At 39.4% G+C, this 25409-nt stretch overlaps 2 protein-coding genes across 3 annotated transcripts; both read left to right on the top strand.

The window, feature by feature from the left end:
- The first annotated feature begins 1567 nt into the window (after nucleotides 1-1567).
- Nucleotides 1568-5400, top strand: LOC128780990 (olfactory receptor 5AP2). 2 transcript variants are annotated; one of them, XM_053924982.1, is made up of 2 exons: nucleotides 1568-1670; nucleotides 2809-5400. In XM_053924982.1, exon 2 carries the CDS (start codon nucleotides 3234-3236, stop codon nucleotides 4167-4169), a length of 936 nt encoding a protein of 311 aa, XP_053780957.1. In that variant the 5' UTR covers nucleotides 1568-1670; nucleotides 2809-3233; the 3' UTR covers nucleotides 4170-5400. The 2 variants fall into 2 exon arrangements, with proteins under 2 accessions (XP_053780957.1, XP_053780958.1); XM_053924983.1 differs by lacking the exon at nucleotides 1568-1670 and adding an exon at nucleotides 1819-1849.
- Nucleotides 5401-15668: 10268 nt separating this feature from the next.
- Nucleotides 15669-16502, top strand: LOC128780806 (olfactory receptor-like protein OLF2). The gene has a single exon (XM_053923680.1). It carries the CDS (start codon nucleotides 15669-15671, stop codon nucleotides 16500-16502), a length of 834 nt encoding a protein of 277 aa, XP_053779655.1.
- Nucleotides 16503-25409: the final 8907 nt, after the last annotated feature.

The following is a 25409-nucleotide window of genomic DNA, read 5'->3' as shown; positions in this document are numbered from 1 at the left end:
TCAGGGCCAAACATCCATTATCTGGAAGGAGGAGATCATGAGTACACTGCTCTCTCTGCAGCACTGGGTGTGGGGTCACCTGGGATCTCAGGACAGCCCTGTAGACATAGAAAATCTTTTCTCCCTTGTTTGCTCTGAAGTCTTAACTTCTGTTGTGAATCTTCCCCCGCAAGGTATAGTTAAAAGAAAACCATTCTACTATAAAGGACACACGGACAAAATCAAGGGAGAGGGTGGAGGTGGGGGAGGGAGGTGGGTTTGGCTGAAGTGTGATGGAGGGATGTGGAGAAAAGGCAGATTTACACAATGGAATTCTATGCAGCAGAGAGAAAGAAGGAGCTTATACCCTTTGCAACAGCATGGATGGAACTGGAGAGCATTATGCTAAGTGAAATAAGCCAAGCAGTAAGGGACAAATATCATATGATCTCACCTTTAACTGGAACTTAATCAACAAAAGAAAAATCAAACAAAATGTAACCAAAGACATTGAAGTTAAGAACAATCTAACAATAGCCAGAGAGGAGTGGGGAGGGGCCAATAGGGAGAGAGGTTTACAGGAACTACTATAGAGGACACGTGGAGAAAATCCAGGTGGAGGATGGAGGCGGTGGAGGGAGGTGGGGTCAGATGGGGTGGGATGGAGGGATGGGAAGAAAATGCAGACAACTGTAATTGAATTACAATAAAAATGAAATTTTTAAAAAAACAAAATACACCTATTTTGAGCAACTTTTATGAGTTTAATGAAAATTTGTAAAAAACTCTACATATTACCTCTAGGTTTCAATTTCTGTTTCAAATAATGACTTTATTAGAAACAACTCAAGATGTATGTATCAAAACATATATGATAATATATGGTGATTATAACACAATATAAAACATCTCACTCTATTAAAAATGCCAAAATTGACTGTCAAATTTATATGCTCTTAAAGTTCATTTCTTAGAATTTATTTTAAAGAAGAACCTAGCTATGAAAATTATGTATGTGTAATTGTACTCATATCAAAATTATTAAGGTCTGAAGGTTCTCTATAAACCTACAGGATATTAGCAAAAGAAGAATGAATAAATTAATGTAAAAAAGGCTGCATTGTCATTTTCCAGAATAACTATTTGCACATAAGCTGTATTTATTCTGGCGTAAATTTTGTTTGAATATTAAAAATCCCATATTAGACAACAAAACTTACTTTTCCCTAAGCACTATGATTATAGTCAGTTTTGTCTGTTTTTACGAAAATCTTTATTATGTAAATATATTTAATGAGAGTGTTTGTATCTGTGTGTCTTTCTGTGTAACTTGCGTGGTTGTTTCTGCTAATTTTGAGATGGAAACCATATACCTGGATAAGATTTGGTGAGCTGGACGCAGAGAGCCCTCAATACACTCATTTTACTATTGCTAAGTAAGTACAATATTAGGCAATAAGGTCGGGAGGGACAAAAGCAACATTTTCAAAAGGTCCATGTTTCTTTCTCAATCACCAGCCTGTAGGGAATAACAGATGATACAACAACTTGTTATACCTGTCCCTTGCTCCTGATAGACTGGCACCCAGGGCCAGACACAGCCAGGGTGATATAAGCCAGGTCACTGAGGAGACAGTGCTGAACCCTCTGGCAGACAGAAAGCAGACAACAAAGTCTGGGATCCAGAACAGGTAGAGGATTTTATTGTGGTTTTCTCCTTACTATTTTAGATTTCTTTAGTTCTTTTACCTTTATTTGATAAAGCATGTTATAAAACTAATGGAGGGTAAGAAATAGTATACAAACTTTTCCTTACTTTTATCAATCTCATTATTTTAAAGACATTCATAATGGAAAAGAAGAATAAAATGTGAGTATTATTTATTAAAGAGTTAGGAAATTTTTTGTTTTTACTCTCTTACCTGTACTTTTACATATTTTATAAATATTTTTGATTGAAAATGAATTTTTTTAAGAAATGTGTCTACAAGCACAGTTAATTATATGAGTCCAGACTAGGAATTTTGGAGACCTGCATATGGATCATACATCATTATTCAGATGTGATTCTTTCTCTTTTCTACATTCTGCTCCATTTTCTCATATTCACACAGAATAGAAGAGGTCAGGTATTATATTATATATGATATGCTTGGTTTGTGTAAAATATAGCGGTAGAGCATAGAATTTTATTGACCTTCCAAGAACCAACTCTTTTTAACCAAAGGATTGCAGATTTAAGAGATTGTCAAGAGGACGGGGATCAAGAACACAGTCAAGCTATGTCACAATGTCTAGGGAGTTGGATGGGGCCCAGTTCAGATGGAAATTTCTCTGAGGTTATGGGACTGTGCACACATGAGACATTACTTTGTATCCTGCACACTTGATCTTTTGGTGAATAGATTCAGTGGGTTCTAGCAGATTAGAGTGCAGGGTCTCACACAGCAATCCACACTTGCTTCTGGGTCACCTGTGCTACCAGGATGCCTACTGTCAGGTCCCAACACAACTCCCCAAGTAGTGCTGGCAGAGGGCGCACAGTTAGCCCTACATGTTTCAGCCTGTGACCTGTAACCCACTGCCCACGGAGACCCCTCCAACTTCTCCTCTACTGAACGCTCCCTGCTCTGGGAGTCCTGGATCACAGCCTATCTTTATCCCTTGGTGACTGAGTCTGGACAGGACAAGGGGATAATGGGGAAGTGGGCACTCGATACATCAAGAAACAAGCCAGTGATCTGCCTGCTTGACAGTATTGGATATGAGGAGAGAAAGAAATATTTTTGTTACCTGCATCTCTCACTTCTCTATGCTTTTTCATTTCAGAATATAACAACACTTATACTACATCAGGAACAGAAACAACCATGTAATAAGATGTGGGTTTTCTGGACCAAATACTTCTAAGAACAACTAACTTGACTCGGAGGACATCAATTTCTTAATCTATAAGAACGAAAAACACTACATAGTTTGGTATGGAAATGAAAGGATTTAATTTGGATCAAAGTTTGTTACATATTCTGTATAGTGCAATACAAATGTAAACAGTTCATTATCATTTTTACACTTTATGTAATATTGGAAACATTGCAGAGTCAGTTTACTTAAAGAGAATGTACATTGTTGAGCTCTTTTTCTAACTGCTGACAAATAGAAAGAACCAGCAGTTTAACTGCTAAGACAGTAAGATGCTTTTGCCCTCCACTTGCATTTCCTTCCTCCACAACCAGGGATTGCCAACCTGACTGATGGCTGTTGACAACTGCACCGTGTTCACAGACTTCATACTCTTAGGACTCTCTGGCAGGTGGGATGTGCAGCAGGGGCTCTTTGGGCTCTTCCTGGTGGTTTATGGCATCACTGTGATCGCCAACCTAGGGATGATCCTGCTGATCAGCATGGAGGCCCGGCTCCACACGCCCATGTATTATTTCCTGAGCAATCTGTCTTTCTGTGATGTCTGCTACTCCTCCTCTGTCTCTCCCAAGATGCTGGCTGATCTCTTATCTGAGCAAAAGAAGATTGCATATTACTTTTGCATGGTTCAAATGTTTTTTGGTGCCTTTGGGGGTGTGGAATGTGTCATGCTGTCCATCATGGCGTATGACCGTTACGTAGCCATTTGTCATCCCCTTCTCTATACAACAGCCATGTCCAGGAGAGTGTGCATCCAGCTTGTGGCCACTGCCTACACCACAGGTTTTATGGATATGGCAATCTTTACCTATTTCACACTTCAATTGTCATTCTGCAATTCCAACATCATCAATCACTTTTTCTGTGACTTACCACCCTTACTAGCCATCTCCACCTCAGACACAACCACCCATGAAATAGCAATGACCGTTTCCTGTAGTTGCGTAGTGGGGTCCAGCATCATCACTGTCCTCCTCTCCTACAGCTACATCGTAACTACCATCCTTCGCATGAAGTCCGCCACAGGCAGACGCAAAGCCTTCTCTACCTGTGCCTCCCACTTAACCACTGTGGCTATATTTTATGGGACACTCTTCTTCATGTATTTCAGACCCAACTTGAGTTACTCCATGGACACGGACAAAGTGGCTTCCGTTTTCTACACAGTTGTCATCCCCATGTTAAACCCACTCATCTACAGTTTGAGGAATAAGGATGTGAAAGGTGCCCTGAAAAAAGTTGTTGTCACTAAATTATGTTCTGTGTGAAAACATGTTCACCAAAAAATATTTATTTAGAGTTGTTGAGAATTAAAATTTAGGCATTTGACACAGATTTTGCAGTCTCACAAATTCTGAATATTTCTTTATTCACCTGTGTGCCTAAATTAAATGCAGAGAATAGTCATCATGAATCTTCATCTCTTCAAAGTAAATACACGTAATAGGCTTACTCTTAGTTTTGTAAAGAGGGTCTGTATGTATTACTCTGCTCTATTCATGGGTATATATCTCAGAGAGATATGGGCATAGTACCATGTTCCTCCATGTTTAAAGTTCCATTTTTTAAGCAAATGATTTTAATAAACTTGCTGAGCCAGAAGGGAGTTTTAGTGGTTTAAGTTAGCTTTTGTTGTCTTCTTCCTATGTGCTTGTATCACCCTATAAATGTCCCATCACAACACTTAGAAGTAATAAGTAGTAAATGAATGAGTAAGAGTAAATTAAAACTGTCCTGCCTTAGTTCAAAGTTACATAACTGCAAGGGTCTTGTCTATCTGGCTCCCCCGTATTTCTACTTTGTTATTTACAATGCTCATTTTCAGGATGCCATTTAAAATCATTTGTGCAATGAATGTTGTGTCCCCCTGCAAGATAGAAGGAAAAGGCAGATTTTGTGTATGAAAAAGAGAATAACTTTGTTTTGTTTTATTCTTGCATGTTCATTTTACACAAAACCCACCTGTATTTCTTCTTTGCCCAAGGCTGGGTAACCATCAGGGACACAGTTCATGTGATGTAGACAACTTCTCAGATCCTCTGTTTCTGATCGTGCTACCCCAGGGGTCAGCAGCGTCAGCAGCTCTACATTTATTTGGCACATCACAGCCTTCACCTCAGACTGTGGATTTCCCCTCTTGCCCTCGCTCTGGGGAACAGACACCTGCTCTTAACAACTGAACACAAAGTGCATGAACAGTGCTTGGGGGTATAGGACCTTTAACTGCAGTAATAGCCACTATCCCTTTAATGTAGAAAGTGTGCTTAATGGATGTACTTTACATCCCTTCACAAAATGTTCATAGCATTATACTGATTAACTTTACAAAAAACATGAAATTCCCAACTGATGTAGTTGAAGTTCAAGAGTTATTAACAAAAACTTATGTTCAATGGAGAAAAAAACAAACAACCAAATAGTATTTACATTAGTAAAATACTAATTACTGCATTATTCCAGTAGTAATGCCTTAAATTGGTTATCTGTCAATCTGTGAAATAAACTGAAACCTTAGTCTAACTACAATTTTAATATTGCTAGTGGTCATTGCTTAGGGCTTGGATGTTAATAATGCCAAAATCTATTTTAATAATTTAAGGTAATTGTACCTGACATTTCCAATATTATTGAATAACTATTAATACACAATAAAAAACATTATATAGTTTCAGAATCTCAGAATGTTCATTTAATTTTAAGGCTGCCATGCTGTAAAAAAAACCTGGGGGCACTTTATTCTTCTCCCTGGAGGACAGAGTAGTGGACTGCACAAGGCTTCTCACTTAGGTCCTCTTCTCTTTATACTCACACACACACACACACACACACACACACCACTTTCTTTAATGTATAAAGTGTGCTTAATGTACCTACTTCAAACATCCTAAAAATGAAACCACAGAATTCTCTGCTCTGGTTAAATGCCCCATTCTTAAATCACAGGCAAATATCTCCTTTAAGCATTGTACTAATATCATCTGTTACTATATCACCATCTCCAAGATGACATTGTGCGTGTTCTTAGCTCAAGCACTGAGCATTCCATGTCTATTATCCAAAGCACCTGCATGGTGTCAGTGACACCAAATGACAAAACAGACAAATAGATACTAAAATGAAGTGTTAGATAACATTTTACCTCCTGTTAGATGTCACTAAAACAACAATCTCAGGGTATGAGGCTTGGCAATGCACATTCCATCACCCTCCAGAAAGTACATGAATGGTTTTGGGCACTTAAGTGATGGATCTGTAAAGACCCACATGACACTTACACTCTACGTAAAGGGCATTCACCTCGGAACATTCCTCAGATTTGTCGATTTCATCTATCTCTGCTCCATAAAATAAGTTTCCACCGGAACTATACTATGAGCAACAGTATAGTAAAATACATTGTATTTTTTAAAGCATCCATAAACATATATTTTATAAAATATCATACCCATGGAGTGGGTAGAAGTGGACAAGAGTATAAGGGTGATAAATGGTAATGAAAAATACCATAAAAAATAAACTACTAAAAATACCTTCATGCAAATGAACTATGTTAGCAGAAGGAGCTTTTCATGGCTGTTTATTTCTACACTGAGTTGACTATCCACCAGCCTAACCAGAGAAAAATACTTAAAACACACATTTACTGAGTCATTATTCATATCAGTTCTATTTTAAGGATTGTGACAAAGTAGAAAAACATATCTATACCCATATAGATTATATAGATAGAATGATAGATTTCAAATACATACACACACATATATATGTAAATTACAAAATGTGTGTACCTGGAGAATTCAATGTTGTACCATGAAAGAAGAGCAGTTATACTACCCCCCAAAATGCCACTTTGGCATACTGATTATTTTGAAATACAGTTAAGTTAAGAAAGCTGGTGTCTTGTCACACATGGGAGAAAACAAGCGTTCCTTGGTTCACAAATCCTCTGCATTTATTCTGAAATACTGTGACAAAAAAGGTTATGAATCATTTTTTCTGTGATGCCCTCCCCTGGTGAAGCTAGCCTGCACAAACACACCAATAAATGAGTGGCTTCCCTCCACCGAGGGCAGCTCAGTGGAAATGATCTGTTTTATCACATCATCATCTCCTACTTTTTCACCATTTTCTCAGAATTAAAGATCCGCTTTACCACTGGGAGGACAAACACCTTCTCTCTATGGGCCTCTCGCCTGGTGTCGGTGGCCACCCATCAGGGGAGTCTTCTCCCAATAGTGATAAATTTATCTCAGTTCTAAACCATGGTCATCCTCAGGCTGAACTTGCTGATTTACAGTTTGACCAACAAATACGTAAACGGCACCACTAGGAAAGCCACAGGACTGAAGGCAGATTCCTTGTGAGATACAACTTTCCAAGATGTGTCTAATTCCCTAATTCGAAGCTCTAACTGGGAAAGCACAACAGCCTTACCAGCACACACACAACTTCTCTCACAAGAATTTCATCAAACCCTCCTTTTTCTCATAGTCCAATGCAGTTTATTTCCCCAATGTATAAGAAAACATATAAAGCTTAAAATCACTGTTTAAAGTTAAAGGATATAGTAAATACCTCAGAAATATATGTGTGTGATCATGTATAGGTTATCCTTTCAAAAGCGTAGATTCCTGGATGAGGGAAGGAGCCAAATTTTCTTGATTCATCTGCCAGCTCTGTACCCAGCTATTGAAAGGCACTTTGAATAAGTTACTTGATTTTTCTATGCCTCAGTTAACTATCTGTGAAATGGGGAGAATATACTACCTGTGTCACTGATTGTTACGTGATTAACTAAATGAATGCTGAGAAGACTGCCTAAGCCATTTGAAGCACTTCATGGATGTTACTCAGATATTTAGCCTATGACCCAAACAACAATCTTAGAATTATACTCCAGGGAAACCAATGAATATGTTCACCCAAACACATGTACAGAATATTCACCATTGAATTATTTGCAATAGTATAAAATTGAAAACAGCTCATTTTTTCCTCAACACGTTAAATCAGGAGCTGACACACTTTTCCTTACAGTGATAAGTATTGCACATTTTTAAGATTTGTGGGCTATAAAATTTTTCCACAAGCACTGAGATTGGCCTTTGTTTCATAAAAGAAACCATCAACTATGTGTAAAGAAATGGTGCAACAGCATGGATGCAACGGGAGAGCATTATGCTAAGTGAAATAAGCCAAGCAGTAAGGGACAAATACCACATGATCTCACCTTTAACTGGAACATAATCAACAGAACAAAATAGCAAACAAAATATAACCAGAGACATTGAAGTTAAGAACAATTTAACAATAACCAGGTGGGATTGGGGAGGAGACACTGAGGAGAGGGGATTACAGGAACTACTCTAAAGGACACATGCACAAAATCAAGGGGGAGGGTGGAGGTGGGAGAGGGAGGTGGGGTCAGCTGGGGTGGGGTGGAAGGATGGGGAGAAAAGGCATACAACTGTAATTGAATAACAATAATAATTGGAATAAATAAATAAATGTACCTCAAGCCATGGGAAAAAAAAAAAAGAAATGGTGCATCGCAGCTTCAATAACACTTCACGTGCCATAGTGTGCTGACCCGTGGTCTAGATTTGGAAAATGACTTCATGATAAGTTCGTACATTCAAAAACTACACAGCAATGACGATGAATGAACTGCTTCCACATGCAACAGCATGGAGAAATTTTACAGACATAATGTTGAATGAACAAGCCTGACAAAGATGTGTAAAAAATTACATGGTTTCACTACTATAAACCTCAAAGACGCACAAACTGATTAAGCATACTGGACATCAATTTGTGATGGGTATGGGTACAATTTCTGAGATGCTAGTAATGTTCTTTTTCTTTTGGCCTGGTTCTAGGTGCACACGTCAATGTATTTTTTCCTCAGCGACCACTCTTTCAGTGACTTCTGCTACAGCACAGCAACTGGACCCAGAACGCTGATAGGTTTCCTTGCCAAGAAGTCAGTCCCCTTCAGTGGCTGCTCTCTGCAATGCTTGATCTTCTGCACCTTCACAAAGTCTGAGTGTCTGAGGTTGGTGGTGATGGCCCTGGATGGGCACAAGGCCAGTGGCAACCCCTTCCTCTTTACATTCCCCATGTCCAGCAGAGTATGCGCCCTGCTCATGGCTGGGGAGCACACGGTGGGAATTACGGATGCTTCAGGAAATACAATGTTAATATGCTGCTTATGTTCCTTTGGGTCAAATGAGACTAGCCACTTCTTCTGTGATGGCCCACCTCGCCTTCTGCTATATTGATGATTCTCAGCTCAATCAGCTGGACATATTCACAATTCTGCGCTTCATTAACTGATTACTGTGTCAGGATTTTTTGTGCTAATTGTTATATATCCTGGCACTGATGAAGACCAACTGTGCTGAGGGGAGGGTCAAGCTTCCTCCACCAGCACCTCCTACTTAACTGTTGTGGCCATTTCCCAGGGGACTCGAGCTTCATGTATTTCAGACCAAGTTTGTTCCTACTTCATAGGACAAAGTGAACTCATTGTTTTACATCCTTGTGATTCCTATGCTAAACCCTGGGACTTATACCTTGTAAGCCAAGGATGTGAAAGAGGACCTGGAAAAACTTAGAAACAAAAAATGGCTCCATTGAAAAGTTATACATTACAATATATATCCAAACGTTACATATATGTTCCAAAAAACAAACTGTTTTTGATTCATTTGGTATGAACCAATAACTATTTATACCATGTTTCAGCCACTCCAAAATGTGTCATTTACTAAATAGTCCATGCTTTCTTTTATGCCTTGAATTTATATGTGCTACTCTTTATTTGTGGAAATGCTGTCGACTTCTACTTACCAAACTTTTATTACATTGATCTTTCATTTGTGCATTAATTTAATTTTCTAAAACTTACTGAGAGTTTCCAAAGTCTCTGTTCAGTTCTTTGTGCTTTTTATTCCACAGCAACTCCTGCAGCTTTTCTAATGAGAAAGCTTATCATCTAGAGGAAGTGACAAATTATGATAAATGATCATTCAAATTATTTATAATAAACTATAATGATGCCATATGAAAAAGGACTGGGCACTAACATCCAAAGCATATTGAGCAAATAGAGGGAAGGAAGATAAAATATGTTTCCTGACATGAACACAATTACCTGCGATCAAAAAGATAAGTGGGAATTAAGTGAGGGCTTCAAGTAGTTAGAGAAGCATTCTAGGCAGATGGATCAGCTATTAGAGAGGCCTTGATTGGACAAAACCATGTCTTTTCTCTGGGATGTAAAAGCTTAATGCAGACCAGCGTGGCTAAGGTATAAAAAGCAAAGGGGACTGGCCTCATGACTCAATCCCTGGGCTGCAATTCACAATTCATTGGCATCCTCCAGGGGCTGTCCTTCCCTGCACCACTCTCTACGTTGGTCCATACACCATCATGTGGCTTAGGACTTTGATGAATCCATGACTCTGTTCCCTATTCACTACCATCAATGTGGGGTTTCAAGCACTCTGAGACTCAGGACTGTGCATTCTGTTTCTTTACCCAAACACTAGCATAGCACCTGAAAGAAAGATATCAAAAATATACATCATTACAGAATGCTTTTACATATAAGGCAGAAAAAATTCACCGACAGACCAGTGTGTGCCTTCAATTCATTTTTTGTAGCTCCTATGCAAGAACATAAAGTGGTTGTGGGTGATAAAATAAGGGAATGTTAAAGACAGGCAGAGAAATTATTTGGAGAACAAATACACCAAGCAGCAATTATCAAGATAATTGATAACTTCACATGCCTCTGCTCAACCTTGTAGATGGTCAAATTACAGGAAGTGGCTTGTTTAGTAAACAGGCACAAGGACATGAATTTGAAGGACCACACAAGAAGCAAGGGCAATCTTAAATTTTTGCCACAGTTACACAAAACCAGAAGTCATTCAATATGTAGGTGCAGTTACAAAATGCTTTTGAGTGAGAACATTCCAGATTGCTAGGGAAACCCAAGGAGGAAAAGGACACTGCTCTGTTCTGTAGGATGGTATTGTTGCTGGGATTCTGAGACACAATACAGTAGAAAAACAACAGGAGATGCTTCTTGTAGTAATGATATGTCCATTTTAACCCATGGCCTTGGAAGTTCTACCTCTGACCTGGGTCGTATCCTGAACAGCAACGTGGCAGGAGTGCAACTGACCTAGACAAAGCCCAAGCACAGATGGGTGTGGACCCTGAAAGCAGAACGATAACAGCATCCAGCTGGCACACTGTTCCCCTGTAACACAACGGAAATGTGTTTAAAATCAGACTGCATAAGTTTCTAGCTACTCTAAACAGATCTGAGTCTAATGTGTGAACTAAAGAGAACTAAAAAGAAGGGAGAATGTAGAAGGCTTTAGTGATTCTAATAATGTTCTGTTTCTTGGTCTGGATAGTGATTACGAGGATATTTTTTAAAACAAGTTGTATACTTAGCACTTACATATTTCCTGTATGTATGTGCTGCACCTAAGATCAGCTACCATGAGAAAGATTCTCAATATTAACACCAAGTACCTGCCTGAATGTGGAACATCTACAGCTCTCACCCACTGACGGAATTCAAACCTGAGTTCAACTTTGTTAAACTCAATGGCAGCTTTCTGTTGCAGCCGACCCCAAATCCCCCTAGTACTTTTGTACCCATCAGAAATGAGAAAGTATGTACATGCAAAGGCTGTACAAAAATGATCAATGTAGCATGATTTGGGATTTCACAAAAATATTCCGTGTGATTATTCATTGCAATCCTACAAGCAAAGAGAATGAATAACTATCCTCACCTGGAACAGCGGGGGAATCTCACATACACAGTGCTTAACGAAAGCATGCAGACATGAGGGGGGAAAGCAGAAGACTCTAATTCTGTACACTTTATAAAAACATACACAATGATTTCCCATTTTGGAATCAATTGTGTTACGGTCCATAAACAGTCTCTGAAAGGCTAGTTTTCTGATTGTTGTTCAGGGTTTGGATGAAGGCACATTTGAACTTTCAAAAACGTACATTTTAAAATTAACATATATGTATCTTTAAAAAGTTTTCAAAAATCAAACACTATTTACTATAAGATTGTAGGCAATTGTCTGATTTCTGTTTTAGATTTCTCTCATTTTTATCTTTATTGGACTGAAAGTATGCTGTGAAACCTATTAGAGATTTTAAATCACTAACAGTTTCTTTATACACACATTTTCAAAATATTATTGTAAAATTAGCGAAGAATATGACTTCCATATAAACTATTTCATTAAATGATTGTCTTCTGTCATCAGAAAGTGCTACCTCACTGATATATATCAGAGGTATTTTTAGCAGCCTCCAGTCACTACTTTCCTTATTCCTGACCCAGGAAGCCTTACTGAACTGGTTTTCCTTGGTGGCTTTGTCAAGCTCTGCACTGTTTGATAGAGACCCAGGCCTCAGGGCCAAACATCCATTATCTGGAAGGAAGAGATTATGAGTAGACTTTTCTCTTCTCTGCAGCACTGGGTGTGGGGTCGCCTGGGATCTCAGGACAGCCCTGTAGACATAGAAAATCTTTTCTCCCTTGTTTGCTCTGGAGTCTTAACTTGCGTTGTGAATCTTCCCCGCTCCACATGTAGTTAAAGAAAGCCATTCTATTAGAACATAAAACCTTTGGGAATGAATTTAAATTATCGACTTTTTGACCATATGTTGCTCTCCATCCTCTGGATGTCATGGGGAGTGGGAGTTACACTACAGGGGCTCCCAGTTTCTGAAGATCACCTTTGGATCCTGCTTAAAGGGGGTGCGGCCTGCAGTAGCTGGCATCCCTGGAAATAGGGAGCACCTGAGGGGAAAAGGAGGGTGGGGAGGAATCTGAAGGAGATGACCAAGGAGGACTCTGCCTCCTCCACACACACGCCAAGGAAATAAGACAACGATAGTGGAGCTCTTCTGTTCCACACGTACAGCACTCTCTTGTGTTTGCCTGGTGGAAAAATACTTAGGTGGTTTTTCAACACACCTAACATTTCTTTTAAGTCTGTAGTTCTTTCTCAATCACTCTGCCTGTAGAAAAATACCACATGACAAAATATATAACTAATTGTATCTGTCCCGTATTCCTGAGAGACTGTGTTCTACGCCCAGTGAGCAGACATGTTAAAGGTGATATAACCCAGCTCAGTGGGGAGGCAGGGCTGAGCCCTCCTGCAGACAGACTGGGTGGAGCATGGAAGTCAGTGCACCTGGACTTGCTGTTCGTCTGATGTCTGTGTATGATTTCTCTAGTTTTTATCATCATTGGACTGAATGTATGCTAGGAAATCTATAGAGGGTATGAAATGTTATACGAAATTTTAAATACTTTTATCAATCTAATTTTAAAGACATACGCATAAATGACAGGAAATACAATGAAATGCAAGCATGGATTGAGGAGGTGGGAGAATTTTTTTATTTTTAATCTCTTACCTGTATACTCTTTATGTTTTTATTTTAATTTTTCTCTATGGACATGTTATTTACTCATTTTATTTATTTATATATTTTATTGATTATGTTATTAGAGTTGTCCCAATTTACCCCTTTATTCCCCTCCACCCTGCAAACCTTCTCCCACCCACATTCCCCCCACACCCACCTTTAGTTCATGCCCATGGGTCATACATATAAGTTCTTTGGCTTCTCTATTCCTATACTTTGTATATTTTTAAAAGAAATATCTCCTTTTCATTAAACAGCTGTCTACAGGAACAGATATTCAAATGGGTTTATGCCAAGGGTTTGGAGAACTGCACGTTGATCACTAGATCAGTAAACAGATTGTCCTTTTCTATTCTCCTGCCTTCCACTCCACTGTCACTATATTCTCACAGAACAGAAGGGGTCACCTATGATATACATAATATATTGATTGGGTAAATTAGAACACTGGGACATAGAACTCAATTGACCTCCGAAAGACCAATTCTGTTAAAGCAAAGACAGGCAGATTTCAGAGCTACTCAAGGAAAATAGGAATCAAAGAAAACAATAAGAACTTTCCTTGGAAAACTAAAAATGGAACTGCCTTTTAACCCAGCATTTCCATTGCTGGGATTATATCCTAAGAATCCTACAACACCAATTGAAAAGCACTTATACACCTCAGTCTTCACAGCAGCACAATTCACATGAGCCAAGTGCTGGAAACAACATAAGTGCCCATCAGCAAATGAGTGGATCAAAAAAACGAGGTACATTTACATAATGGAATACTATGCACCAGAAAGAAAGAAGGAACTCACCTTTTGCAACATCATGGATGGAACTGGGGAATATTATCCTAAGTGAGAGAGGCAAAATGGTGAAAGACCATATGATCTCACCTATAAGCAGAACCTAATCAACAAAATAAACCAGCCAAATAGAATCAGACACATGGAAATAAAGAACAACCTGACAGTGACCACAAAGGATGGGGGAGGGAGAAGGGGAATGACGGGGAAAAGAAGGGTAAGGGTCAAGTCAAGGAACATGTATAAAGGACCCATGGGCAAAGACGACAGGGGGGAGGAAAGAAATTGGAAGGTGGGAGGTGGGCGGAGTAGGGGAGAGTCATGGGGGCAAAATGGAGACAACAGTACTTGAAAAACAATGAAAAAAACATTCCAATGTGTAGAACTCACCAGAATTTTAACTTGCAATCCTTTCTCAATCTTATACTCTACCTTTGAAATGTGCATAAATAAAAAGCTTTAAACAAAAAGAAAACAATAAGCAATATTTCAATTTTAGGGAAATGGAGACATAGTTCAACATGATATCTCTCTGAATTTACTGGGCTGTGGACACATGAGGACTTTTATCCTGCAACTGACATATCTGTTCTGTTGGTGAATGCATGCTGTGGATTCTAGTTGGTTAGAGGAAAGTGACTCGCACAGAAATACATCAACCCTTTCTTACCTCTCTGTCACCCCTGAGACCAGCAAGCCGGGAGTCAGGTCCCAAACATTCTGCAGAAGCTCTGCTGAACAGCTGCCGCTGTCAGAGGGAGCATGGTCAGCCCAGGCCTATTCCAGTCTAACTCTCGGCCATGGCGACCCTCCAGCCTCTTCCCGAGCACCACCACCCTCCTGCTCCAGGGGTTCCTGAATCACAGACTATCTTTCTCCCTGTCTGTGCAGACTGGAAAGACATGAGGGGTGAGTAAGGTTTAGGGGAATGTTCTATCCAGACACCACCATGTCTCTGCCCGTCCACAATTCTAACAATGGAGGAAAACAAAACAACATATTCACTCTTTGAACCTCTCAACTAACTATGTTTCTCAATTACAGCATATAACACAGGCTCCACAATACTGAAAACAGCAACAATCTTATCAGAAGATGTGGCTTACTCAACTAATTAATTTAAGAATAATTGCCTCAGCTATGGGAACATCACTTCTTAATCTCTAAGAAAGGAGTTACAAAAATTACCATAAATACTACATAGGCTGGTACGGAAATAGCATGATTTAATGAAAAAGTATGCCACAAACTTAGTAAAATGCTATATAAATGTAAGAGATATTATCATTCACCTGTACTGATTTACATTATAATGCAAGTATTTACAAAGAGTCATTTCCTCATGGAGTTCTAGCATTGTTTTCTTGTTTTCCTAATGACTGAGAAATAGAGAGAATCAGCAATTTAACTGATAAGATAGATGATGTTAACACTGCACATCCTTTTCCTTCCTCCACAACCAGGAATTTCCAGACATGACTGATGGCTGTTGAGAACTGCACCGTGTTCACAGACTTCATACTCTTAGGACTCTCTGGCAGGCGGGATGTGCAGCAGGGGCTCTTTGTGCTCTTCCTGCTGGTTTATGGCATCACGGTGATCGCCAACCTAGGGATGATCCTGTTGATCAGCATGGACGCCCGACTCCACACGCCCATGTATTATTTCCTGAGCAATCTGTCTTTCAGTGATATCTGCTACTCCTCCTCTGTCTCCCCCAAGATGCTGGCTGATTTCTTATCTGAGCAAAAGTGGATCCCATATAATTTATGTGCCCTTCAGATGTTCTGTTTTGGTGCCTTTGCAGATGTGGTATGTGTCATGCTGTCTGTCATGGCCTATGACCGTTACGTAGCCATTTGTACTCCCCTTCTGTATACAGTGACCATGTCCAGAAGAGTCTGTGCCCAGCTAGTGGCCATTGTGTACATCCAAAGCCTGCTGTACTCTGCAGTCTTTACTTATTGCACAATTCGATTGTCATTCTGCAAGTCCAATATCATCAATCACTTTTTCTGTGACTTCCCACCCTTACTAGCCATCTCCACCTCAGACACAACCATCAATGAGATAGTGATGTTCACCTACAGTAGCTGTGTTCTGGGGTTCAGTATTGTCACTGTCCTCCTCTCCTACAGCTACATCATAACTACCATCCTTAGAATGAAATCAGCCAAGGGCAGACACAAAGCCTTCTCTACCTGTGCCTCCCACTTAACTGCTGTGGCTATGTTTTATGGAACACTCCTCTTCATGTATTTCCGACCCAGCTCCAGTTACTCCATGGACTCGGACAAAGTGGCCTCTGTTTTCTAGACAGTTGTCATCCCCATGCTAAACCCACTCATCTATAGTTTGAGGAATAAGGATGTGAAAGATGTCCTGAAAAAAGCAGTTGCCACTCAATTATTTCTGACTGAAGCCATGCTTTCCCCGAAAGCGTTTATGTGAAGATCCTGAGAGCTAAGGTTCAGGTATTTTAGTTTATTGTTTTTCAGTTATAGTTGTTTGGGGTTTGGGTTTTTTTGCCTTTTTCCCTATTGCTCTCCTCTTCCCTATTCCCCACTACTCCACAGTCAATGCCCCCCCATTTCCCATGCCCCTGAATCCTCTATTCCTGTTCCTTTGCTTGCTCCTTCCCCTTCTTTCTCCCCTTATACTCCTCCCCTCTCCCCTCCAGTCACTGTCAGTATGTTCTTTATTTCCTATTCTCTGTTTCTATTTGGCTCATTTGTTCATTTTGTTTGTTAGATTCCACTTATAGATGAGATTATATGGCATTTGTCTTTCACCATCTGGCTTATTTCACTTAGCATAATGCTCTCCAGATCCATCCATGCTGTTGCCAAGGTTAGGAGCTCCTTCTTTCCTTTTGCTATGTAGTGATCCATTGTGTAAGTGTACCATAGTATTTGGATCCACTCATTTACTAATAGGCACTTGGGTTGCCTCTAACGCTTGGCTCATGTAAATTGTGCTGCTATGAACATTGGGGTGCATCGGTGCTTTTGAACTGGTGTGTCAGCATTCTTAGAGTGTAAGCCCAGCAGTGGAATTGCTGGGTCAAAAAGCAGTTCCATTTTTAGGCATTTTGACATACATTTCTATTGGCTCACCAGTGCCCTTTTTAGATGTTTCTCATTACTGATTATTGTGTCTAAATGAAATGTGGGGAGCAGCCATTACTGATCATAATCTTCCCCCCTCCCACACTAAGGGAGACTAGTAATATGTTTACTTTAATATTTTTCAAAGAGGACTTTTTTTATCCCTCCTTCTGTATTCATGGGTAAGTCCCAGGGAGACATCACAGGCAGAGCAACCCTTCCACCCCTCTCAGGTCAACTCACTCTCCCAAGGTTCCTTTTTTTTTAAAGAATGGATATAATAAACTTGCTCATTCAGGAGTTTAAGTGTTAAAATATGTTTTTGTCTTATTCCTATGCACCTGTATCACCCTATAAATATTTCATCATTACACATAGAATTATATGTAGTAAGTAAATAAGAATTTACAAAAGAACTCTAGCCTGAACTGAAAGTTGCATAAATGCATGACCCTTCCCGGTCTTGTTCACTAATATTTCTGCCTTGCTATTGACAATGCCCTGTTCCAGGATGTTACTCAAATACATTTGTTGAATGAATGACTGAGTGTCCTCTGCAAAAGTGATGCAAAATTTTTTAAAATACAGACCTCCCTGTATTTTACTTTATTCTATGCTAGTATGTGCGTCTTAGACAAAGTTCATCAGTGCTCCTTGGTTTTCAGCCTAGGCTGAATAAGTTTCAGGCACAGGGATCACATACAGAGAACTCTCTGAAACCTCTATTTCTCATCATTCTGCCCCAAATTTATTAACAAATATCCAAAGGATCAGGAGCTGTAGATTCATATTGCACCTCAGAGTATGCACCTCAGCCTATGGATTCCCCTCTTGCCCTCACCGTGGAGAACAGACGTGACCCTATTGATACAGGTACAGAAATGCAGGAATGGAAGTTGGGCTTAATAACACCAGGACCTCCTCAAGGTCACTGGAGAAGAAAACTGCATCTGATATGCTCAGAGCACCACACTAATTAAAACAAAATTTTAAAAACTGAATTGCCCAATTGACACAGGGTAAATTGTAAAGGCATAGTTATAAACAAAAATATTTGTCCAATACCAAAATAAGAAAAAATAGTGTTTCACTTGTAACAATTTACATTTGCTGTCTGTTTATCTGTGTAATAACCTGAAACCGTATTTTACACACAACTTTAATAATGGTCATCTCTGAATATGTCATCGCTATTCCAATCACTTAATTAAATTAATTGCTTATGCTGTTCTCCTTGCAGTCAATTAACAATTACCAGCTATGAAAAACAAAACACAATTTCAGATTCCAGTGAGTGCTTATTTATTGTTATCTTGTTGCCAGGAAGGGAATGAGAATATCTCTTCTGGGTCCAGAAGGACAGAGCACTGGGTGATAGAAGACTTCCATCCAGGTCCTCATCCCCAGTGTTATCTCCCCTGCAATGTATGAGAAGTGCTAAGTGTCAAGTGCTTCCGAGCATGATAAGAAGAAAACAGTACATTAAATGCCTGCAATTTTCAGCAGGTAACTTGCCTTCAATTAAAATTGGACAGAGTTTTAAGACAAAAATATTTATTACTCTTAATTCTTTTCTTCTATAAAACCAAATAATCTCGTTGTTGTTCATAGAATATGTAACACATCAGGACCTTCCAATCTTTGTCCAAACACCTTCCACTGTCAACTACTTTATTAAAAACTTACTAAATGTATTAATATCTATTTGTGTTGTATGAAATTAGATTTGTTGGTCATAGTTTGCATATATGTTTAAGGGGGAAAAAATCCCATGCTTTTTTAATTTATCTTTTTCTTTAAAGATACTGAAATAATATCTTTTACACATAGTCAGCAAATCTGAATTTTTGTTTCCGTTTGTGTCTTATTTTCATTTTAAGAGAATGATCAAATGGGAGACAGGTTAAGATAAGATCTGGGACAAACTGAGAGTAACCAGAGAAGACAGGGGTGGGGATAAAGGGAGTGGGGGGGAAGGGGGAAGGATTTACAGGAACAACTATAAAGGACATATGGACCAAAAAAAAGGGGGAGTGGAAACAGAGGAGGAGGTGGGATGGCTAGGGTGGTGGAAAAGGCAGAAAACAGTACTTGAACAACAATAAAATTCCTCATCTTTTTATCACAGGCTTAATATATACATTATGAGGGGAAATATATTTAAAAACAGACATTTATGATTGTTGAAAAGAGTTTCTAAGATCATACAGAGCCAACCATCTGCTCATCAGGAGCTAAAGCCCTGGTGCTGAAAGAAGAGACCGTGTCCTTCCTGGCCTCGTGTCAGGAAGGGAAGTCTCCAGGCTCCACCCTCATCTGCAGTGGAGCCTGCTCACCCCACGGTCAGACTCCTGTGTGCACCCTGCCTCAGCGAGTGTGGGGCTCTCTGCAATCCACCTCAGAACTTGCCTTTCCTGACCCTGCCTTCACTCTTTGAGCTGAGTAGAGGTTTTCTCATGGCCACCTCTGCTGGCCACTCCATTCCCATGTGCAGGCCAAATCCCTGCACCTACTCTACCAGTCTGATCCCAGACCCCACACTGCCAAGAAAGGAGCTCAGATCATTACTCCCAGTGGACCTCACTTCATGGTGTTCTGTTTGTCCCCATCCCAAGGACTGTGCCTATAATGACACAATTAGCTACAGAGGAACCAGTATTTATCTATTACAATGAACTCATGTACTCTGGACATTTTCTGCTCAGGGTTTAGAAAAAAACATTTGATTCTCATCCCTCACAGGTCACCATTCCATTCTTCTCTATTGAAACCTCACTTTGGCCAGAGCCTGACCTCACCACTGATCTACACAGACAAGTCCCTGTTTGGAAAGTTAGCTTCCATTGCATTGAAGGGTACTGTAATCTAGATTATAACCCAACATACATGTTCACTATCAGAAGGCTTTCCTCACTACTCCAGCCTCTCTCCCTCTACACAAACTCTCCTGAGGTGTACAAGGTCTGCCCAGAATGTGTCCAGCCATGGAATATGAAAAATAGAGACATTTACTGAAGAAGACACAAGATAAAAGAAACACTGTACATACAACAGTGACGTCTCAATTCCCTTCGAAGCAGGCACCTTAGGACCTCACACATTTCTCCCAATGGCCATTATCTGCCCTCTCATACTCTCCTGAATCTCTTTGAGGGTCTGAAATCTCTTCCATTTCAAACGATTTTAGTTTTGGGAAAATCCGTAAGTCGCAGGGTGTCAAATCAGGGCTGGAGGGGTCAGATGTTTAGTCAAACAACTCTGCATGATGCACTACATCATGCACCAGGGGCCACATTTTCATGATGCAGCTGCCAATCACCTGTTGCCCATAGCTGCAGCCTTCACAGTCATCTGAACTGTTAACACAGAGGAATGATCAGCTTAACATGAAATCTGATGCAGATTTTTTGCTCTACTGGCTCAGTCACTTTGAATGTGATGGCCAAAAGCACACATGCTCACTCAGTGGCATCTACTGCCCCACTGACTAGTGCAGGGAACTGGTCATTGTTCAGTCATGTCCATTCCAGTCCAAGCTCCTTCACTGACAAGTTACATTGATGTGACACAAAATATTCTTATATTAATAATGGCTGGACTCTTTTCAGACACACTAGATATACTTTCTTTCAACTTACAGTCCTAACTTCAGTAGGGTTGTTTCCCCAGAAGACAACCACACTGTCGTCCCAACATCTGTAGGTTTCTCTTCCCATGTCTGGCTCCTGAGCATAGTCTCCCTCAGTGATGTGTGTAATTAATCGGTGTTACATGTCAAATCCTTAACTATACCTGTTTATTTCCGCTCAGGCATCAATACCTCCAAACACAATCACTACCAAGGACAAAGGGTCTATGTATAATAATCCAAGCAAACAGCTCTGTGTGGTAAAAAATCTGCTTAGCAAAATTTGTTAACTCAAAACTGAAATAATTCTCATGGTATCTATAAGCATGTGGCTCCATATGAAGAGGCAGTTTACTCAACTGAGCTTGAAATCTTCTGCACAAACACACTCAGAACCATGGAAGCAATTACAATATTCAGCCAGGGTGTCTCCTCCCTACTCACTCTACCTGTGACCTTCAACAAACCAATCTTCCCTTTGGACCTCAGGTTCCACTCTATCAAATGAGGAGTTTAAAAATGAATGATCTCAATTCTGGATTCAAGTCACTGCATCCTGGATTATAGTAACATGAGTCTATCAGTGCACATACCCACTGGGCATGATTGAGACAATGGCAGATGTCAGGGAACACACTCATACCAGGGGAATGCATTACAGCTGTGGGCCAGTCAGACCTGAACTGGAAGTGGCAGTGATGGCAGACAGACAGAGAGTTTGGGATGCGGGAGTCCCACTACCACCAAGCTGGTCTCCTTAACAGGCCTTCAATTCTGAATTTGCACTAGGAGACACACTTTATAAAAGTGAATATTCAACTCTATTAGTTGTCGGGAATATCAAATACTCCAAACAATGGGTGCAATTAAAGGAAAAGATCCTCTTAGTTTCTGGTGAGGATGTTCAACAAGGGACTCACACAAGGGCAGTGTGTTACTGCCAGGTGGATTGGCAGACTTCATAGAAAACTGTATGATGATATTTAATAAATATAAATTTTACATACACACCCACACACATTTTCAACTCCTGGTTTTATATAGAGATAAATGGGTGTTGGTGTCTATTGAAGGGTATTACAAAGGTGTTCACACTAAAATTATTGGTAATAACAGAGGAGAAAACAATTCAACTGCCTACCATGCACGTTAAAGTAGATGAAAAAATAACGATATAGTTGTACAAAACTATGCTGTACATCAATGGGATCCATCTTTGCAACTGAACGCAACAACGTGAACAAGTGTGTAACTGACTACAGCAGCACATGCTTTAGGTGTCTGCTTGTGCTTGGTTTAAAATTAATCTAACGTGATAATAACCAAAAATGTAGTTACTCCTTCTCTTGAAGAGACTAGAGACTTCAGAGGATTTCTGGTGCCCTGATGGATGGGGCTCCGTTTGTTGGGTGTCACCTGCAAAGTGAAAGGTTGCCAGTTTGATTCCAATTCAGGGACACAGGTGGCAAGTACAGTCTCCTGTTGGAGTGAGTACAAGAGGCAACCAACTGCTCATTCCCTCTCACAGCTTGTTTCTCTACCTCTTTCTCTCCCTCCTGTCCCCTCTCTCTAAACACAAATCAATAATTTTTTTTTAAAAAGGACATCCTTGAGTAGAAGGCTTTGGTGATTCTGGCAGTGTTCTGTCTATTGTTCTGGTCCTGGTTACTAGGGTATTTATTTTTAAATATATCTTGCTATATACTTATAATTTAAATAATATCATGTACATTGCATATCAAAAAGGTTCTCCAAAAAACAAATCAATGTATGCACCATTAGATTATAAGAATCTTCAGAAATTTATTATTATAAAATGCTTATTTCCAGTCTGCCTTGTCTACCATAAAGTTCAGTATATTCTTGTAAAATAATGGAGCAACTTTTAAGGAATATTTCTGTGAAAATGTGTCTCTTTGCTTATAAATGATTACTGTATTTTTTAAGAAAATATGTCTTATTCAAAATATGAACATTCTTTTTTATTGTTGTTCAAGTACAGTTGTCTCCATTTTCAACCCACAACTCCCTCCCAGTCTGCCCCTCACCTCCCCCCACCCTGATCCTACCCCTTTTGGCTCTGTCCATGTATTCTTCATATGTGTTCATTGGTGACCATTCCCCAATTTCCCCCATTATTCCTCCCCTCCCTCCCCTTTGGTTACTGACAGTTTGTTCTTTATTTCAATGTCTCTGGTTATATTTTGCTTGTTTGTCTGTATTGTTGATTATGTCCCACTTGCAGGTGACATCATCTGGTATTTGTTTTTCACTGGCTCACTTATTTCACTTAGCATAATGCTCTCCAGATCCATCCATGCTGTCATGAAGAGTAGGAGCTCCTTCTTTCTTTCCGCTGCATAGTATTCCATTGGGTAGATGTACTATGCTTTTTTGATCCCCTCATTTACTGATAGGCACTTATGATGCTTCTGAAACTTGGCTTATGTAAATTGTACTGCTACGATCATTGGGGTGCATAGTTTCATTTGAATTGGTCTTTCAGGATTCTTAGGGCATAACCTCAGCAGTGGAATTGTCAGGTCAAAAGTCAGTTCCGTTTTTTACTATTCTGAGGAAATTCCATGGTGTTTTCCAGAGTGGCTGCACCAGTCTGCATTCCCACCAACAGTGCACTAGCGTTTCCTTTTCTCCACAACCTCACCAGCACCTGTTTGCTGATTGGTTATGGTGGCCATTCTCACTGGTGTGGAGTGGTATCTCATTGTGGTTTCAATTTGCATCTCTCTAATGGCTAGCATCCTTTCATGTGTCTCTGGGCCCTCTGTATGTCCTGTTTGGAGAATTATCTGTTCAGGTCCTTGGCCCATTTTTTAATTAGGTTCTTTGTCTTCTTCAAGTAGAGTCTTGAGAATTATTTATATATTTTTGAGATCAATCCCTTGTCTGAGGTATCATTTGTAAATACATTTTCCCATGTGGTAGGTTCCCTTTTCATTTTGCTGATATTTTCTTTAGCCGTGCAGAACTTTTTTATTTTGATTAAGTCCCATTTGTTTATTCTTTCCTTGCCATCCTTTGCTCTAGCGGAGATGTAGGTAAAAATATTGCTGTATGGATATCTGAGATTTTCCTGCCTGTTTTCCTCTAGGACTTTTAATGTGTTGCCACTTCTAATATTGTTTCCAGGAACAAGGAGACTAGTGAACCTCATTTCCCTTGGTGCCATTACCAAGCATAAATTCCCAGAAATGGAATTTCGGGGTCATACAGCAGCTTTATTTTTATTGTTTTACTTAACTCCATATTGCTCTCTACCATGGCTGCACCAATATGCAAGCTCACCAATAGTGCCCGAGATATCCCTCTTCTCCATACCGAAAAATACAAATGGTGTAAGAAAGTAGTACAAACAACTATATGCTAAAAAATTGGACAATCAGGACAAAATAGATAAGTTCCTAGAAACACACAATCTTGGAAGACTGAATCAGGAAGAATCAGAGAATCTGAATAGACAGGTTACACCTAGGGAAATTGAAGCAGTAACCAAAATCTCCCAACAAACAAAAGTCCTGGACCAGATGGCTTCACAGGTGAATTTTACCAAACATTCAAAAGACACCTATTTTGAGCAACTTTTATGAGTTTAATGAAAATTTGTAAAAAACTCTACTTATTACCTCTAGGTTTCAATTTCTGTATCAAATACTGAGTTTATTAGAAACAACTCAGGATGTATGTATCAAAACATGTAATATACAGTGATTATTACACAACATAAAACATCTCACTCTGTTAAAAAGACTAAAATGGGCTTTATTTAATGTCATATTTATATGCTCTTAAAGTTCATTTCTTACAATTTATTTTAAAGAAGAACCTAGCTATGGTAAATTATATATGTTTAATTATACATACCAAAATTTTATGGTATAAAGATTCTCTGTAAACCTAGAGGATATTAGCAAAAAAAAATGAATAATTAATGTAAAAAAGTCTGCATTGTCATTTTTCAGAATAACTATTTGCATATGAACAATATTTATCCTGCTGTAATTTTTATTTGAATATTAAAAATCCTATAATAGACAAAATTTGTTTTTCCCTAAGCACTATGATTATAGTCATTTTTGTCTATATTTACAAAAATGTTTATTTTGTAAAAATATTTAATGAGAGTGTTTGTATATGTGTGTCTTTGTGTGTAACTTGAGTGGATGTTTTTGATAATTATGAGATGGAAACCATATACCTGGACAAGATTTGTTGAGCTGGATGCAAAGAGCCCTCAATACACTCATTTTACTATTGCTAAGTACAACACAAGGCAATACGGTAGGGAGGAACAAAAGCAACATTTTCAAAAGGTCCATATTTCTTTCTCAATCACCAGCCTGTAGGGAATAACAGATGATACAACATCTTGTTATACCTGTCCCTTGTACCTGAGAGACCAGCACCCAGGTCCACACACAGCCAGGGTGATATAAGCCAGGTCACTGAAGGGACAGTGCTGAACCCTCT

This window comes from Desmodus rotundus, chromosome 5 (genome assembly GCF_022682495.2).
Source record: "Desmodus rotundus isolate HL8 chromosome 5, HLdesRot8A.1, whole genome shotgun sequence".
Taxonomy (NCBI): domain Eukaryota; kingdom Metazoa; phylum Chordata; class Mammalia; order Chiroptera; family Phyllostomidae; genus Desmodus; species Desmodus rotundus.
Note: the sequence above shows the minus strand (reverse complement) of the source record. Positions and strands in the feature narration are given on the sequence as shown.

Excerpts from the sequence above, each read along its gene's own strand:
- LOC128780990 (XM_053924982.1), top strand. The coding sequence starts at position 3,234 with ATGGCTGTTGACAACTGCACCGTGTTCACAGACTTCATACTCTTAGGA.
- LOC128780806 (XM_053923680.1), top strand. The coding sequence starts at position 15,669 with ATGGCTGTTGAGAACTGCACCGTGTTCACAGACTTCATACTCTTAGGA.